Source organism: Scleropages formosus, chromosome 18, assembly GCF_900964775.1.
Source record: "Scleropages formosus chromosome 18, fSclFor1.1, whole genome shotgun sequence".
Taxonomy (NCBI): Eukaryota; Metazoa; Chordata; class Actinopteri; order Osteoglossiformes; family Osteoglossidae; genus Scleropages; species Scleropages formosus.
The window spans coordinates 22,936,193-22,956,582 of record NC_041823.1 but is presented as its reverse complement, the minus strand read 5'-3'; the positions used below and the strand labels follow the sequence as shown (position 1 = coordinate 22,956,582).

Below are 20,390 nucleotides of genomic sequence, written 5' to 3'. Positions count from 1 at the left end.
GTCTCATAAAATAAGCATAATTGCTCGGAATCTACTATTGTTAAGGTTCCTTGTACTGTATGTACTGTTGTACTAATGTACTGTTAATATTAATATACTGTATTATTATACTATGTTATGTATACATAAAAATACATAAATGTTTCACTTTGTAAAAATTCCTTCTAGTAAATTATCTTATTGTAAACCTGGGATTAGGTGTGCGTACACAACTCTCAGAATGCAGTTGAAATATATTTTTTGAAATCGTCAGTGTTGTTTAATTGGGTTTTATAAGAATATATTGGTCCTTGACAAAATAGGGGTGGCACAGTGAGTAGTGCTGCTGTCTCACAGCAGCTGGGTGGTGGGAGAGAACATGGGTTTGATCCCCACTCAGTCTGTGTGGAGTTTGCATGTTCTCCCTGTGTCTGTGTGGGTTCCTCCGGATGCTCTGGTTTCCTCCCACAGTCCAAAGACTGCTGTTCAGGTTCCCCGTAGTATGTGAGTGTCACAGAGAGAATATGTTCCACTGATGTATGGATGAGTGACCCATTGTAAGCAGTGTATCTAGCAGTGTAAGTCACCTTGGTGAATAAGGTGTGTGGGCTGGTAACACTACATAGTATCCATTGTAATTTGCTTTGGAGAAATGCATCTGCTAAAAAATTAAATGTAAAATAACATTACACAGAACTAAATCTTGGAAATCTAAATATGACTGCATGTTCATGATTTGCATACCTTTGTGTCCATTCTCAAAACATTCTAGCTCCAGCCCCATGACAATATAAGTTTTCTTATAAGTTGCAGTCTGTCTGGCACAGGTATGGAGGAAAATTATGTTCAAATTCCAGGTTATGATGGGCAAACAAAACCAAAAAACAAAATCCAAAAGATTAATAATTACAATAATTTTATTTCAGTACAATACATTGCATATTTTTACAAACAATCCAGATTTAAACTGAACAGTACTAAATAGGTTTCAATAATTACACCTGCTGTAATAGTCTCAGTTTCTCCAGAATACGATAAATATACGAGTCCTTCACTCAAAGTTATTGACAAACAAATGAACATAACTGGGTTAGAAAGAGGTAAAACGGGAGAAGAAATATTAATTTTATCATAAACCATGAAAGCTGACAAAGGCATGTCAAGAGAACAGTAGTGAATTACAGTGCAATGTGGCCTGTCCCTTTGGAACATTAAGGACTCTCCAGTTACCACAGCATACCGCAGTGAAATATCATCAAAAACAGAATGCAAGTCAACAGACTGATGAGAACCTTAAGGACAGCAAGGAGTTATACAGTATATGTACTAATATCCTCTTACTGTTGTCAGAATCACTTATCTTACCTTTTATTATAACATCCCAACTTGTATAAATCCTCCAGCATGCCTGAACAAATATCTGACCTCATACACACTTAATTGACACAATTTTTTCGGCCTCAGTGCAGGTGTACCTTTGGCTTAGGATACTTAGAGGATAATGTTACAGAAGGTCCTATTTCTTGCACTGTCCACACTCTGTTTTATTTTTGCAAAAAGAGAAGCTGGAAAGTCAAAACAGATGACAATAATTTCGCTCCAGTCTGTGTCCCTGTTACTTAGAAGCACTACGTATTTACAGCATTTATAACAAGAGCAAATACTGATTCAAACATCAATACTTCATGTGTTCAGTAGCTTTTAGTTAATGAAACATAAAAGCATTCACATTTAATTATTTGCTTTTTCATTTTCTTATTACTCCCACCTAAAATAGCAGTACATACAGAAATGTACTTCTTTTTTTCTTCCATATTCACTTTGTATTCATCCTGAAGAAAAGACTAAACTATCCAAAGATTTTCATAAAACTTTGTTTTTTTTTTTACGATAATGATAATTACATAATAAAACTGACAACAATTCAAAATGCTCCCAAAGGACTAAGCAAAAGATATTATTATTTTATTTTATTATATTAGGTTGGTAGAAAATTTCACATAGTGACAGTCTGACAGCCACTATAAAAATAGAAATCAAAATTATGACTAGACTACAAGATCTACAACCAAAACAAGGGTCACAGCCCTTTATCATACACCACATTCACACATTTCTGTACAACAAGCTGGATTTCCATAACTACAGAGTGCAGAGCAGTAAAAAAAATCCATGCTTTATGATAAGGACATTTACATTTATGATTGCTAATTATATATACAGATACACAGTGAGTGGAATCTATTATTATACTTCTTACTAGCCAGAGAGTTTTGATGGAATCTGACAGCGGGGAAATCTGCCAAATAATGTCTTATGCATGAAACATTTAAAACATAGCGATCAATATCCTGTTCCCAAAAAAAAAAAAATTTAAACTAGGCATAAATCTAAAAATCAGGTTAAGGATCTTGTACTTAAAACTTCTGTGGAGGATTTCACCATAAGAACAACTGGGATTGAATGCATAATTCTAAGACTAACCTTAACTCTCACTGTGTCATTGGTAAACCAAAACATTAATACAAATACCTAAACCCTAATTTTTAATATAAAAGACCTGTTGGGGTATTTGTAAAATACCATAAAGTAATGGTGAACATGTAAGTATTTTTTAAGACGCATTCCATGGCAGGCCCTAATCCCTATCACAGTCTCAACAGTGAACTGGCTGAAGGTCTGAGAGAAGAGATGGTGGGCTGGGGGAGAGGGGTTTCTCTATCAGAGTCCCTGTAGTGAGAATAACAGAAGTAGGGAGGCCTTCATGTCCGAGACATTTTGTGCATACCTGGGACATTTTCAAAAGTCTGTGAAAACAAGAAATTAAAGGGTATAAATCAGCAGTTCAGGAACAATAAAATTTGCTGATTTGTTGTGTTTTTTTTTTTATACTATCTCATGACAATAAGAGTTTGTCCTACACTGAGAGTGGCAATCACACACACATTTTCTGAACCACCTGTCCCATTCGGGGTCATGGGGAGCCAGAGCCTAATCTGGCAACACAGGGCGTAAGGCCGGAGGGGGAGGGGACACACCCAGGACGGGACGCCAGTCCATTGCAAGGCACCCCAAGCGGGACTCGAACCCCAGACCTACCGGAGAGCAGGACCCGGACCAACCCACTGCGCCACCGCGCCCCCTAGTGGCAATCAATTACTTTTAATTGATAATTAATGTGAGCAAAGGGGATATATGTTTAAGATTACATTTTTTCTTTTTAAAGTTTTATTAGTTAGCATTAGTTAAAGATGCTATTTCAAAGACTTACCCTGAAAAACAACATGCATGCATGTTTTGTATAGGTAACTGACATGCATTTGATGTACTGTAGAAAAAAATTCATAGGTATCATCTGTACCTCATAACATTTTCAAAGAACTTTCTTCCACAGAATCAAATGAAAACATGAACGTATAATTTACTCATTAAAACTTGGCATTTCACTCATTAGAACAGATTCTGCTAGGCAAAAGACTTAAACATATAATTAACAAGTAAATGATATAAGCTGGACAAGCAGCAAACAATGACTAAAATATGTAGGGATCTTAAGCCTAACATATGAAAACTAACATAAGCAATTGCTTAAGTGGTTAACTGCTGGATCCTCCAAAAGTCCTCATGATCTCTCTCCACTGCAGTTGTGTTAGTGCGTCCAAAAATACCACTGACAAACATGATCACCTAGATTAAAGAAAAAAGATTCGTTACTGTGGTGGGCTTGGTGAAATTTCTTGTCCAGGCCTTACCCTCATGGCCGAGGAGATCCAAGGCAGGAAGCGGGAGACCCTAGTGTAGACACCAGGCTTCTTGGCCATGGCACAGCCTGTGCCCCAGCTCACTACTCCTAGAAGACGGTAGCGGCTAGCCTTGGACAGGGTATCCTGAGCCACAAAGGGGCCACCGCTGTCCCCCTGGTTCAGAAAGGGACAGGAACAGACACAGTGAGTATCCTCAAGTGACACCACACCATTAAAGCATCACATTTTAACTTAAGAAATACTTTTTGCACATTCTCATATATTCATATATATCCTTTTTTTCTTAGTGCCAAGTCTGCAAATTGTTCCGATTACTCCACATTGGTCATTTCCTTTACCGGCGATGACATACATGCTATTTAGTGAAAATTATGGAATACATGTGTACTGTACTGATCCTGGAAATGTTTCAGTTAAAATGGACAAAGGCTATTGTACAGGGTAATAAGTACAGAGTCATACCTGGCAGGCATCTATACTGCCTTTTTCATATCCAGCACAGAACATGCTAGTAGTGATTTGGTTGTCATAGTAATCAGGGGCATTACAGACAGCATCACTGATGATGGGTACATTGGCTTCCTGAAGCACCTCTGAAGGCTGGCCTAAGAGAACACAAACAGATAACATGTGTCCACATTAGACCTGTGTGCAGTATTGTACTATTTACACTGTTTTAAAAATGGGTTGCTATAATAAAATATGGCCAGTTTGAACATGAGATATGCAGAGGAATGAAATTTGTGACATGAATGACCAAGTTGAACTCCAGAAGTCACTCCCAAATAACTATTGATTTTCTTAGTTTAGTATGACCGTTGGACAAGTTCTGGCACTGCATCCATTTCCCAGCTAAAAAGTTCAAAAGTCGCTTGATTAAGAAACTATAATTGGCTTTCATCCAGCAATGACCGTTAAAAAAACCATGTAATTTCTGGGAAAAGGACTAGTGTGAATCACGCTGTTCCCCACCTACCGTAGTACTCTGTGTTTCCCCAGCCCGTCACAGTTCCCATTTGTCCATCAATCAAACGTTGACCATAGGTAGGAAGACACACTGGCTGAATGTATTCTGTCACAGACCAAGAATTGGGACAAAGTGTCAGGTCCAGAATGTCCGTCACCATGATGGCACTGATGACACCAGCATGTGAAACTGCTTTGGCAGTACTCAAGCAGGCATGCAGACAACCAAGGAGACTTACCAATGCTGCCAAAAACCCAGACTTCCTGGGCATGCCAGCAGACAGAAAACAAATTACATCCTTCAGATATGTCAGCAAAAATGTTTTCAACTTAGGTTCTTAAAATATGCCTTGTCTGCAGCAAGCCAAATGTATGATCTTATTTGACACATTTCTCTACATTAAAATAACTACGCACAATTTACCTTGATTACATTTCTATCATTAGTACCAGCACTAAGGCCAAAATGCTGTTTACTTACCTGCTGGTACAAGCCAGTAATCTATTTATCTTTGTGCAATGATCAGTAAGCACAAGAAGTATTGCTAAATTGTGTTCTACATAATGACATTTCTATTGCACTTGCTCCACTCCAGCCCAGGGCATAATATTTGGGTTTCTTATTGGGGAACCAAATGTCTCTTTTCTAGAATCTCTCTGTTCACTGAAAACAGTCTGGATCATTCCTGTCCACTAGAGAACTGACCATAAGAAAAAAGAAAACTGTAAAAACAAGGATCTTCCTCCATTTACATGTGCTTTTCACCAGCCTTGTAGGTTGAGCTTACCATCCTGCACAAAACACAAAAGAGTGTCTTTGTTCCCATTGCTTGACCAGAAACCTGATAGGAGGATTTTAAAAATGCTTCCCTTTCTTCCACCCTCTTTCCAACCATTCCTGATAGTTACTGAAGAACTTTTGATCTTTACTCATCTCACATGCCTCTATAATTGTTCTGAGAAGAAAATCACAATTTTTTTAAATTATCAGATCTCATCATTTATTACCGTCACATTTTTTGTATACCTGAACAAGGGAACACTTGACCATATATAAACCACATGAAAACAGCCTGACACTGCAGACAGAAGGAAAATATTTTATGCTGGTTCTCTTTGTGTTGGATTACCTTAGTGGATAGTATTACATTTTATCTGGCCTGTGGTGCCCTTGTTCAGCCTACAGAGAATGGGAACACTTGTTATGGTGGCATATGCCAGTTTAGAAGACTTCACCTGTGAACTGCAGCCGATTTGTGAGTGCCAGTACTGCAATGTCGCGGCTGTTGTCATCGACGTTGGGGTCTACAAAAGGCAGGTAGCTGCTGTGGAAGACCACTGTTTGTACCTCTGCAATGTGCACACTGTTATGAGTGGGGGCCTTGTAAATGGAACCAAGAAGGACTCTCCATCGACCCACATGCCGATACCGCCTGGGGAGGTATTTAAAAATGGTCATAATGATAAATGAGGCACTTATTACAGGAAAAATAAGAATACTTGCCAGACTACTGCCGTGGTTCCAATAAAAAAAAACGCACTAAATGGCAAACCAAGTTCCTGTTAAAATACAGGCAGTCAAACTGACAGCACAGAAAGGAACTGGGAATGAACTCACTCTGGGAAGCAATGTGCGGCACTAACGATCCAGCGGTCAGAAATGATGGAGCCTCCACACTGATGTACTCCGTCATACTGCAGGCTCACCTGCCAGGGCCAGCTGCCCTGCCGTGCATCCAACCCCCCAACAATGCGATCCACTATCAGACTGCGGCGGCCACAGTCTATGAAGAAATTTGGGTGAGGAGGTTTTGGATAAGGGGGCAAGGGGTGTTGAAAGATGGAAAGGCCAGATGAGGGTGTTGGACAGTAGACAGAGAAACCACAGAGAAGGAGACAAAGATCAGTATATCAAAGCAGTACAGGAGAGGATGAAGAAGGAATATTAGAAAGTAACAAGAAAATAAAAGACTGAGTGACAGTGGGTGAACTACTACAATATGAAAAAATTGACACCTTTACATACATTTTACGTACGTTCATTTAGCTAACACCTTTCTCAAAAGCAACTTGCAATGTTAAGGTATTTACAATTATTTACCCATTTATACAGCTGGGTAATTTTTTATTGGAGCAATTCAGGGCAAGTACCTTGCTCAAGGATACTACAGCTGGAGGTGACACAACAAAATCAGGAAAATTGAAAACCAAGAAAGGAAGCAACATCATGGATTTGAAGAACCTGAAAAGAAGAACAGTCAAAGCAATTCGGAGAAAGTGAAATAAATACTAACCTTGACACTGCACTGTCAGCACCTGCCCGATCTCACATTTGCTGCAAACACAGGGATCAAAAAAGCCTTGATAACTGAAACATCCTTTTAACTAAAGTGTTCTAGTTTCCCTTTTGATAGGATAAGCAGGGTGTAATGTCAAAAATCTGTGACTGAAATGCCTTACCAAGGCGAAAGGGCCTCCCTGATCTTTTTTCCGTAAGTTAGTTGCTCCACATCCACACAAAAGTAATCCTCAGAGTCATTGCTACCTTCAAGGAAACTGTATACCGAATGGTTGAGAGCCCTGGAATAAAAACGGAGAGGTGCTGCATTTACTACTAGATCAAGGCCATTAATATCAGAGCAGCAGAGGTGGGTAATACACTGGTACATTTACTCTGTTACTTGTGCTTAAGTAAGTTTTAGGAGAAATTGTACTCTTCTAAGCAGTTTTTCATTCTTTGGACTTTTTCAACATTTAATGTTTTAACTTTTTCTCCTCACAAACAGTCAAGTCAGTATTACTGCTAACCAGTTGTCAATCACAGTCACTCACACGCTTTCACTATGAAACATTAGAAATGTCTCTTCACTGATCACTTCTTTGCTGGTTTTATGGGCAAATCTCACTAGCAGTGAGACAAATCATCATTTAAGTGCTATCAAATTAGAATTTAAGTTATCTCATCCCATCCTGATTGACAAAGTAGTTCATTCATGTGGCAGGAAGGGAACACAGGAACAAAAAATTTTTAATACATTGTACTATTTAATACATTAACAATATGTTTTTGTATTATGAGAAAACTGTATAAGAGTTGAACAGGTCTTCATTATTTTTTAAATTATGTATTTGGTAAGTAGTTCCCACAGCAGGGGGCGCGGTGGTGCAGCGGGTTGGACCGGGTCCTGCTCTCTGGTGGGTCTGGGGTTCGAGTCCCGCTTGGGGTGCCTTGCGGCAGACCGGTGTCCTGTCCTGGGTGTGTCCCCTCCCCCTCCGGCCTTACGTCCTGAGTTGCCAGGTAGGCTCTGGTTCCCCACAACCCCGTATGGGACAAGCGGTTCAGAAAATGTGTGTGTGTGTGTGTGTGTGTGTGTGTGTGTGTGTGTGTGTGTGTGTGTGTGTGTGTGTGTGTGGGTTGGACTGGGTCTTGCTCTCTGGTGGTTCTGGGTCTGGGGTTTGAGTCCTGCTTGGGGTACCTTCTGACAGACATGTGTCCCCTCCCCCTCCAGCCTTATGCCCTGTGTTGCTGGGTTAGGCTCTGGTTCTCTGCTACCCCGTATGGGACAAGTGGTTCAGACAATGTGTTATTATGCTAGTGGATGACACTGGGAAGCTGCTTCATAGTGTTTGGGTGGTTTGAGAAAATATGGGTTTGCTCAGTCTGTGTGGAGTTTGCATGTTCTCCCTGTGTTTGTGTGGGTTTCCTCTGGGTGCTCCTGTTTCCTCCCACAATCCAAAGACATTCAGTTCAGGTGGATTGGGGACTTGAAACACTGTCCATAGTTACCACCTGGGAGTTAGATAGTTCTCACCAAATGAGGGTTTAGGTCCCTCTGGTGGTTTCTCTGACTAAGTGAATCATGAAAGCATGTAACTGCAATGGTGATGTTAGATCGAGTGCTCAATTGGTCTCCGTCTCTCAGTCATGGGGATGGAGCATAGCATAGCAAAATGCTAGTTGCACGTGCCTGATAAACTAGACACTGTGAAAGTCAGCATTGACAGTGCACAGATATTGTAATTTTTGTGAATTAAACTTTATTCAGTTTTGGTGACTTACCGTGTACTGAAAGACTGCACCCAGGACAATGTTATGACAAATGTTGGCCTATAATAATGTTCAACTGATAGCGTTGGGGCTAGACCTGCAAAGATATCTGATTTCATTGAAAAGATGTGTGGATATATTTTCCATGAGTTAAAACTAAATTTACACTACTAACATTCCTAGTGATTGAGAATATTAACAAGCTTAACTTGAAAGTAACAAAGTAACTATAGGGTATTTTTTCACCAGAGTGACAATATTCGTGTACTGTGTTTGAATACTCTACCCACATCTGCAGAGCAGTAAACATTACAACTGATCTTTTCATTCAACAGTCATTGAAAGACAAATATGATTATCACAAAAGCGAATATAAAACAGAAGAAGAAAGAAAGAAAATGTAGAACAGAAAGACAAAAGAGGCGTGATTATTAGAGGGTTCAGACACAAGACATACACTGTGCTGCTCGCTTTACCTGACAAAGCCCATCTCCTCACAGCTGATGTTAGCTAGCAGCTCATTGGAACTGGATGAGCAGACGAACCTCCACCTGTCTTGGGTGCGGTCAAATACAGTAAGGCGGAGATCGGCTGAGGTCACCTGGACTGGTGGCAGACCAGAGAGAACCACTCTCAACTGTCTAGTGGAGCAGTGAAGGGACTTAAGACAAGGAGGTGAGTCAAACTCAAGATCTCTCCAGCTGATTTACAGTGTAACTGTTCACGCATCGTAACTCCATGAGCATCCCCAGATACAACCTTTATTCAGCCACTACTCTGGCATTGTACTTGCTTATTTGTGTATCTTATAATATTAAAAAAAAAATGGTGGGAGGGTATCGGGATTTGTCTATCCTGTGTTTTATGTACCTACTCAAACGATGAACCTTGGTGCAGCAAGTGGTAGGTAACAAACTAGGTTTGCTTGTGACTTTCATGTCTGCAGCTGTCTCCTTCCCTTAATGCAATGCAAATTGTACTTTTGCTGAGATGTATGTCGCTTTGGACAAAAGTGTCTGCTAAATGAATAAATGTAAATGACACCAAGCCTTACATCAACAGAAATTAAATAATTACATTGACTTACCATCATATAAACCAGTGTCTTCTGGCTTGATCAAAAATGTTACTGGAGACAAAAATATATTATTTCATCACCCTAAATGTATAGGCAATTGCACACATTTCATATTTGCTTTTTACAGGATCTAACCAAAAGCCCATTTACTGAATTTTTATCCTTAAACCACACCGACTTGTACTAGCAGTTAACAGTATGTTCCTTCAGTTGTCAATTTATTAACAGTAAAAGTAGAGGTACACATACTGTACACACTACTGCATACAATTCTTACTATGATGAAACTGAATAGATGGCATAAATTTTACATGTAAATCAAGAGAGCAAAAACAGGAGCTAAACATGTGGATTTTACTGCTTCTCAGAATTGCCTGACCAGTGGGTACAGCTTCTGTATAGAGACTGAGGTTACTTTTCCTCACCAATAGCCCAGACTGCAGCTCCAATTCCAGCCAGCAGAAATGCAGACAAAAAGATAGCAGCTGCTCTGCACGGGGTCAAGAAGGCCATCCCTGGAACTTCTGCAAGAGTAAAACATGCTTTACTGATGAACACCGATACCCATACTCTTCATTATTCCCATAGGCCAGGTATGCACACACAGGCACTGGGGGGGAGGAAAGGACATTCAACCACAAGCATAGCACAGGCCACAATGTGTCATGCTGCCGAGAAAGCAACAGGACAGTGAGATCAATAGTCCAAAGTCCGAGACTTTCCTCTAAAGCAAACTATCTGCTGGTGGTGCCTTTTGTGGCCCACACAAATTGTCATTCTGTACCACACTCAACAGGGTTTGATTCCCTTGTCAATCTGTCACATAAAAGTTCCAAAAATAAATTCCAATCTAAATAACAAGACCAGTTCTTACCATCCAGTCGCTTACAAGGATTCTCACTATATTATTTTTAATACTGACTGAAAAACTGTGTCTTAAAAGTAAATGAGTGGGGTGTATTTTTCCTTGTAAAAAATAATGGAAAATTAAATTTATTGATCTGGACTTAGTGTCTCAAAATTTTCTTAGCCAACGTCATTATTCATTGATACACAAAAACCATAAAAATTAAAAACAAAACATTGTTTTTAACTTTTTTAAAAATTATTTTTTAAAGCATTGCAGCATACAGACAGAAGTAAATACAGGACAGCTGCATAAGGTTAGAAATATTTAGCTGAAGTGGTGACACAGCATTACTAGATTCCGAAAAGGTGACCGAGTCTTCCAAAATTTGCTATAATAATGATACTGGTTAAAGGTTACCCTTCCTATGGAACTAAATTATGTAAGTCAACCACATATTTGTAGAAGGAACTTCTGGCATGAGATGCATACTGCTTTGAAAAAAGTATCTGTTAAATGAATGTAAACATAAATGTGAGTGAGCAAATATATTTTCTTTTCAGATATGTAAAAGCAATCAGTATATGTTCCATATTTTTATCAAATACACTTGCATATATATAAAAGGGGGGGTGCGGTGGCGCAGTGGGTTGGACCACAGTCCTGCTCTCCAGTGGGTCTGGGGTTCGAATCCCGCTTGGGGTGCCTTGCGGCGGACTGGCGTCCCGTCCTGGGTGTGTCCCCTCCCCCTCCGGCCTTACGCCCTGTGTTACCGGGTAGGCTCCGGTTCCCCGTGACCCCGTCAGGGACATGCGGTTCTGAAAATGTGTGTGTGTGTGTGTGTATATATAAAAGGAAGAAAATGAAAATTTAAAATGATCTTTTAATAAACAATGTTCAAATAAGCTTTTATTTTATAATATTCCAAAAAATACAGATTAAGGTGCCAAAGACTGACCTTACAGCTTCTGCCTATATAGGTGATATCACACACACACACACACACACAGCCTGAAGCTGCTTGTCCCAAGCACCGTCACAGTGAGCCAGAGCCTAATATAGCTAGACAGGGCACAGGGGGGGCAACTCACACAACCGCAAGATGCCAGTCTGTTGCAAGGCACACCAAGCAGGACTTGACCTCCAGACCAACCTGTCAGCAAGCCCTGGCCAAACCCACTCTACCATCACAACAGCTGATGTGTTAATGGAAATATCCTATGCAGGTGTAGTGAAGCAAAGTAAATTCGGTGAATTAACATAAAATTTTGTTCCTTGATGCAGACAAAAAGTGTCTTAAAAGGAGACATGGTCACAAACATGGAGTAACAATGTTTAGTGAGGCATCACATAGCAGTGATCCTTTGTTCATACCTTAGAAGAAAATGAACTTCAATCAAGACTGGAAATCATATAAACTAAAAGCTCAGACTTTTTATGCTGATAATATGTTTGATTAATGATCAGAAAACTAAGACAATTGGCTGACTATTTTGTAAGAAATAAACTTGTCAATGAGGTTGCCTGCTTTTGGCGACACAGAACGATAACAATTTTACCCCTAAGAACTACAATCTGAATACATCAGCATTTCAGTGCAAGAACATAATCAAACGACGGAAAACACTGACAGCACACACTGATAACACAGTGTGAAAAAGGGGAGCCGTAAAGATTCAGGAGCTGAGCTTTTGTACCAAATATGATATTTCACTCATGGGCTTCACAAATTAAAGAAACGACTAATTGGTTGCAGGCTACATTGGATTCTCTATGAGTTGTTATGGTGTCTAGTTCATGCTACCCAAGACTGTTAGCATGTTTGGTTTTCATTCAGAAATTTCATAAGGTCCCATCTTTATCCAAAAGGTGCTTTTTGGAGAGAAACCTAGGAATTCTGAACAGGTTATCATTATGTTTTCCTTCCTTTCATTATGTTACCCTCAACCCAGATATCCCCCCAACATCAATCAAATTTGGCTCCAGAACTGGTTGTCTGAAGGAGCTTTCAATATGTTTTTTTTTTTTTATTTTAGATCAAAAATGGTGAGCTTCATCATCCTAAGAATAACTTTGACCTCCCCAGTACAGGCTTCTATAAATACCTAGAAATACAAGACATTATTACAGCCCTAGAAAAGGAGACTAGACTACGGAAAGAATGAGCTAAAGTCAAGAAACAGCTCATGGCACCAAATGACTCCAGGGATCAAACCTGTATTTTATATGTTTTACCAAGTGTAACCTCTGGCTCTTATGAAGCACCAAGGGAGTCTTGGGAACAGGACCTTGACTTGTCCTTCAGTGATCATCATCAATGGTCATTGATATGTGTTGAAGTCTTCCCTGCCTGCACCTTCCTCAGCATCCAGAACTAAACTTCAGACTCATCCAGAGAATATACCTCACTCCAGTGTACCTTCACAGGATGTTCCCCATGAAATCTCAGCTGTGCTTTAAATGCACAGCTTCTCCCGGCATTTTGACACAACTGTTATAGGAATGTGAAAAGACACATACTGAACTGGGGTACATGTAACCATCCCAAAAACCTTTAAAAAAGCTATTTTCTTGTTAAATCATAACCTACATTCTGTTTTAATGGTGTTATGGCAAGGAAATGTATTTTAAAGCTGTGGTGTGCACCACAACTTCCCTCTGTATATCTGTGATATATGAGTATTTTAACCTTTTGACCTTGAGTCCTCACTCACTCATGTATGTGGACATATTTGCAGTTTCTTGGAGTACTCTCTCTACCTGTATGTTGTTGTGGCCCTGTGTTGTTCATAAAACTAATAAAAAAAGATTCAAAATGAAATGAGGGGCAAAGGTAAGCAACACGTAAGCAAAAAGAAATACTAACGAGTTCAGTTGGTACACAAATAAAGAGAAGCCTGCAAACACACGGTTTTTGGCATCTTTTTCAGTAGTATAGCTTGATTTGTTTTAGTTGCAAAACTTAAAATAATCTATCTTCAAATTTTATTCCATACCAAGGGGCAGGTTTCTTTCAAACTGGTCAGCACACACATCTGTAGTGACAGAGCCTCCTGAAAAGACTACAGACAAACCGTTATTCTTCAGCACCCATGACAAGAAAGTGAGTCACCAAAAAGGAGAGCCCAGCATGACAGAGCGAGGTGGTTGTTATAACTGACCTATACTACGCCAGTAAACCAGATCACCGCTGCCTCTTCGTTGTTCAGTCCTGCTTGCACTTTGGTTGTGTAACTGTTAAGGACTATAAGAACATGGACTTGAGATTAGAAGTCTACAGCTTCAAGCCACACCCCCTTGTGCTGTAGTACCTTGAGCAATGCAATTACCCTGAATTACCCTGAATTCCAGTGCAATGCTCAGCTGTTACAAATGGGTAAAATATTAACATATTTCTAAAAAATTTCATCTGAGCAACTAATTACAGAGGTTTCTTGTGTTATGCATATTTGAGTAATGGTTGTTTGAAGATAGAAACACACACACACACACACACACACTTTCAGAACCGCTTGTCCCATACGGGGTTGCGGGGAACCGGAGCCTACCCGGAAACACAGGGCGTAAGGCCGGAGGGGGAGGGGACACACCCAGGACGGGACGCCAGTCCGTCACAAGGCACCCCAAGCGGGACTTGAACCCCAGACCCACCGGAAAGCAGGACAGTGGTCCAACCCACAGCGCCACTGCACCCCCAAGATAGAAACATTTCCCAAAATATCTATGCATGTTATATTTTATTTCGTTCACAGTTCCATTTTCTAAAACTTCTGTCTTTTGTGGGCTTGATTTGCTCCAGCCAGACTGCTATATTCCTCTACCTCTGGCTGCTTGGTGGTCATCCACACAAAAAGTCCAAAGCCAAGAGCACAAAGGTTTCTGGTTCTGGATCCAATGTAGTTCTCTCACTCAGAACCACTAAATCTTGCTCAACACTCAACAGGGATCTCAGAACATTGTCCAAAACAGGACAGCAAAATACAGATGTGGAGTCCAATATTAAAGGTTAAATAAAAAAGTGTAATGTGTGCAATGTTGTACGGAAAAAATCTGTGCAATATTCGACATCTACCCTTATCTCCTATTACGCTATCCTTTTATCACAGGTATGCCCCAAGGTTTTTTTTGACATTATCCAAACCTTCAACAAATCAAATAAAAATGTTTTATTAAGCCTATCCTGATTATGTAGATAATAAAGAAAGCTGAATGTGGCCAAACCTCACAAACACTGAACATATTTATGTGATAAATCGTTCAACGGGATTAAATGGAAGGTTGTCGAGATGATACATTTATTTTCAGCGAATTAAAAAAAAAAAATTACTTTAGTTTGAAGTTAATAAAGAAATAATAAAACTGATACACAGCAATAAATAAATGTCATGTCCAGGGTGTATTCCCCTGTGTCCTATTTCCAGGATACAGCAGTCCACCAGGACTCTACACTATCACACACACACATCATCTGAAACTGCTTGTCCCATACGGGGTCGCGGGGAGCTGGAACCTAACCTGGCAACACAGGAGGAGGAGGGGGAAACACCCATGACAGGACACCAGTCCGCTGCAAGGCACCTCAAGCGGGACTGAAACCCCAGACCCCCGGAAGAGCAGGACCCAGGCCAACCCACTGAGCCACTGCGCCACCACATCCCCCAAACTATTACAGAGTATTTTTTATTCCTTATATTTTTATCTTGGCTTTTCACAGAACCTAACTGACTGGTGAGCTGGAGGGACGTATGCATTATTCAACTTTGTGTTCACAGTAATACTGTCAACTTAATATTTAATCGAACAATTTACAGTGTATCCTATGGCACAACTTGATTTGTTCAAAGTCATATTTACCACTAAGCCATAAACATCAAATAAAGAGTGAGAAGGAACCATTTTCATTAAGCAGACCAATGTAGAGTGACTGCAACTGTGTACTGTTTAAATAACACCTTTGTCCAAGGTGATTTGGAGAGCTAGAGACAATACAGTAAACTCCCTATAAAGATACACTCATCTGTCCAGGAGAGCAATGTAATACACATTCTAAGGACAATTTAGAGTCGTCTGTTCAACTGAAACACCTCTTTGCAACATGCAAACTCCACACAGACTGAGCAGTAATCAAACCCATATCCAACCACACAATGCTGGTGCTGTGAGCACTATTCACTGCACCACTATGCTGCCACCTTATAATTACAAAGCAAACAACAACTGGTAAAAAAGGCAAAAATGCTGAAATTAACAATATCAGTCTATTACATTATGATGCTTTTTTATTTCTCTTATCAGTTTTTCCAGGATATTTTTTCTGGAATCACAGCACTCTGTGTCACTGTGTGAGAGGAGCGCACTATAAAAATAAATTGAATTGAACAGAATAAACTGAATTTTAGTTTTTCCTGTGGTGTTTCTAAATTCACTGGTATTATTTCTTTAAAATTTGCAACATTTTTAAGACATCGCCTTGGTTGATGGAAGCTAACTACAATGTAGAGTTTTAATAATGGTGAATGTCACAAATAATCATAAACAAACATGCACAAAATTTAACATCAGTACATTCCACAACTCCCTCATTCGAAACTGTTTCATTGGTGACTACTGTTGTGGGGGGGGGGGGGGTCACTTCCGGGCGCTGCTTTCAGCTCTCCTTTCATTCTTGGACATCTAATTGCTGGCAGTTTCCAGCATTTTCTCTAGCATTCCTGGACTCAGTCGTCAGGAGAACAAATGATACCATTGTTTCACCTGAGCTCAGGTGAAACAGACTCCACTGTGAAGGAGAGACATTCTGACCTCTCAACTGGAGACTGCTCAGGTCAGACAGAACTCACCTGCCCCCCTCTCCAAAAACAGACTTACAACTCACATTCTATACAAAACACTGAAAAATCCCCATACTGCATCTTTAAATTAAGAATTTGATATTCTATTTCTTTTATGGAAGCAGAAGGTTTAAATAATTTCTGCAACACTGCAAAGAAATCAAGAAATTTTTCTGTAGTTAGTTTTCCACGTCTGTACCATGCTCAACATTCAGGAACAAAACTTCCAAGATCAATAACATAATCTACCATTTTGCAATACATTTTCATAGAATATTCTTGGCAACATCTCAGCTGTGTTGTAAGTATAAAGCTCTGCCAGGCTTTGTCATACGTTCATTCCAGGAATGTAATGGGACACATACTTAGAGGAAAGGTGTCCATTCAACTATTTAAAATTCCTTTAACAAAATGTTTGACTTGTTCCCAAAAAAAACTGTTAAAGCAAAACTCAGATTGTGTTTCTGCTAAAATTAGGGAATACAGGTTGATTAATCTGACACATTTAGCATGGAAATATACTTTATTACTATAAAAGTTTTTGTATGATAATTCGAATAAACTGTAATTCAAATGAACTGCAATATCTGGTCACTCTGAAACTTCTTGTGTTACATGATCACCCCTGCTAAATATTTAGAGAAATATAAATAATATAAATTATAATGGTTTATTCATAATAAATCCTCTTCCTCAATGATCTAAATAGCTTAAAGCATCCCACTGACCTTTTCCATTTAGTAAATTATATAGAAATACAAAGAAAAAAACAGCATCCTTAGTTTATTTGTATTAGAGAGAAACAATATTTATAAGTATAGCTCAGAATTGGTACTTGACTTTGTCAGGGCTGACAGTCAGCAGTTAGATGATTATGTTCAAGAAACACAGCAGTTAGGAAGACAACAGTACGATATAAAGTTGTATGAATCCCAAATTTATTCTACCTAGAAGAAAAGCATCAGCTAAACCAATTAATGTAGATGTAAAACACCTCTATGTGAATTAGTTGGTATTTCTCTTTTATTTCTCCATATACTTTTAATTTACTTCCAAAAAATGCTGAATTAAATTTATGCAGCAATAAATTACATATAGACAGAATGTTTAGTAAAAAAAAAATTTCAAGGAGAAACACCAATTATCAAGGTAGCTCTCATTCAAGAACTTCCTTCATAAGCAAACATGAGCACCAGCCCACCAGTTCCACTCAGCCAAGGTAGATTAACTGCTATGATGGGACAAGATCGTATGACCTTAATGGTCAGTGTCTGTTTTAGTGGATGAAGACGTGTACAACACGTGTTTGGGACTTTGTTAAACAGCCAGGATTAAAGCAAACAAAGCAAGAAGTGACTCAACCTGGTAAACAGCTAAGTGTTGTACTGGACAGGTGGTGCACATCCATTAACACCATGTTTAATTTCACTGAATAGTCACCTCACACTTTGTCCTCACACAGGGGACCACATAGAGGTTCACTAGAAGTTCCTACAGAGAACCCCAAAGAATTCAAAGCACTGAACACACACACATTAAATAGATCACACAGGAGACAGCAGCCAACCCCATTAATGTTTAACATCTGACTTGACAGCGACAGGGAGACGAAAGCGCAGTTTGTCGAAATGTGTCTGAGACACTTACTCTTCTTCTTCTCTGACATCTCAGGTGAAATGGAAAGAACTGAACTTCACTTTCCGCCAAAGAGACCACTGGAGGGGTGGCTGAAAACCAAAGCAACACTGAAAATATGGAAGTTCTGCTTCTGTGGTCAAAGATGGGTTAAATAAATTAAATAGATCAGAGGGCAAAAGGACAAAGTAGATGCAAGTATCAGTGGACGTTACAAGCAATAAGAGTTTATGAAATGATTTTTTTCAAGATTTTTACACCTTTATATATATATTTATGTGTGTGTATGTGTATTACATATACAAATATAATATATACACATATATATGCACACGATACACACGTGACGTGTGACGTAAATTACTCACATAATTAAACTTACTTTTACTTAGTGTTAGAACTTACAAAACTTTTTTCCGCCGTTTTGTTGTGTAAAACATCACACAGCAAAGTTAGTGACACAGGCCTCAAGTGTGAAGGAACTCCGCACCAAGAAGTTTAGTAATTCTAATTTTCCACAGAAAAAGGACTTACTCTGTCACACTGCAGAAGTAGTGTACCGCGTTACACCTTTCCGCGTCTGCTAAAAGCACAAATTTAGAAGAGGTGCCAGTTTAAGGACAATTTTACGCCCACTTTCGAAGATTCTCGGGGAAAAGACGATTTCAAAGTCAGCACGGGTGTGAACTGAGCCAGAGTTAAATATCCAGTGTCAGTGCTGTATTCCGTCAGAGCCTCTTTCTTCTGTCCTACAAATTGGGCATTCGGTGTGTGAACCCGTGAGACCTGACGACGACTAGGACAACGGGGGAGGAGGAGAAAATCCCCTCGTTTGCTCGTCACACGACAGGGCGCGCGACGGGATTCGATGGCTCCACCTGCGCGCGCCCCTTTCACGCTCGAGAGACCCGTGACGTTACACCGCTCTCAGAAGGACAGGTGTCTCGCTTGCCTGTGCGCAGCGACGTCCTTCCCCTTCCACCACATGTAAAACACTTGCCTGTACTGTATTTCCCTTACTGCTTACGTTTATTCATTGTATTTCACTTACATTTACTCAATTACCTGACGCTTTTCTCCAAAGCGACGCACAACGTTAAACCACCAACTGTTGTGCCTGAAGGGTTTCGTGTCTTTTGGAGTAAACAGATCAGTGCTGCAGATAATATTTTATTTGTTTGTAAAATATCTCAAAAACTCAACTCAACTTCCTTGCCATCACTGTGGATAATAATTCTCAAACGTGGTTTGCTGCTTTGGCTAAACAGTTGAGCACATGTAGTAACACACTAACCTACTGGTGCTGCTACTTCAGAGCTTTCCTGCCAAGGTCCCTTAGACTTTTAGCCATTTGTGGTGCGGAGGCAACCACATAGGCAGGACAGATGCAACAGGAGAGCACATTTGATTGACAAACAGAACCAAAACACACACACACACACACACACACACACACACTTTCTGAACCGCTTGTCCCATACAGGGTCACGGGGAACTGGACCCTAACCTGGCAACTCAGGGTGCAAGGCTGGAGGGGGAGGGGACACACCCAGGACAGGATGCCAGTCCATCGGAAGGCACCCCAAGTGGGATTCAAACCCCAGACCCACCAGAGAGCAGGACCCCATCCAACCCACTGCGCCACCGCACCCCCCAGAACCAAAACAAATTTGGGATTATTATTATTATTATTACAGGGGGTGCAGTGGCGCAGTGGGTTGGACCACAGTCCTGCTCTTCGGTGGGTCTGGGGTTCGAGTCCTGCTGGGGGTGCCTTGCCATGGACTGGCGTCCCGTCCTGGGTGTGTCCCCTCCCCCTCCGGCCTTACCCCCTGTGTTACCGGGTAGGCTCCGGTTCCCCGTGACCCCATATGGGGCAAGCGGTTCTGAAAATGTGTGTGTGTGTGTGTGTATTATTATTATTATTATTATCTCCATTAAGACCATTGTTTTGTGCTGTCAATCTTTTCCCTCCAGAACATTCACTTATGTTTCTTGGTAACTACTGTTTCCTTAGAACCAGTTCCTTTAAAATGTAGGCTGAAACTGAAAAAGAAGAAGCCAGGGGTGTTCCCTCTCTGATCTGTGAGTCAACCAGACCGATTACTTATGGTGCGATCTGAGGGAGAACGGTCGAAAATGAGTTTCCATCTGTGGACCATGCTGATCCTGCCTGGTAAGACCAATCCCCTAAAAATTCTTAGGTAATGTTGCTTGTTCAACTACCACAGCATTCAAAGGA

General features: G+C 40.2%; 1 protein-coding gene across 1 annotated transcript; it reads right to left on the bottom strand.

Moving 5' to 3' along the window:
• Positions 1–933: 933 nt before the first annotated feature.
• Positions 934–19,004, bottom strand: hpn (hepsin). The gene is made up of 13 exons (XM_018727033.2): positions 18,685–19,004; positions 18,161–18,240; positions 10,261–10,359; positions 9,845–9,886; positions 9,234–9,363; positions 7,170–7,289; positions 7,004–7,044; positions 6,328–6,493; positions 5,946–6,142; positions 4,720–4,815; positions 4,206–4,348; positions 3,732–3,896; positions 934–2,786 (listed from the first exon to the last, which is right to left on the bottom strand). The coding sequence occupies exons 2-13, from the start codon at positions 18,177–18,179 to the stop codon at positions 2,742–2,744; spliced, it is 1,263 nt and encodes a 420-aa protein (XP_018582549.1). The 5' UTR covers positions 18,180–18,240; positions 18,685–19,004; the 3' UTR covers positions 934–2,741.
• Positions 19,005–20,390: the final 1,386 nt, after the last annotated feature.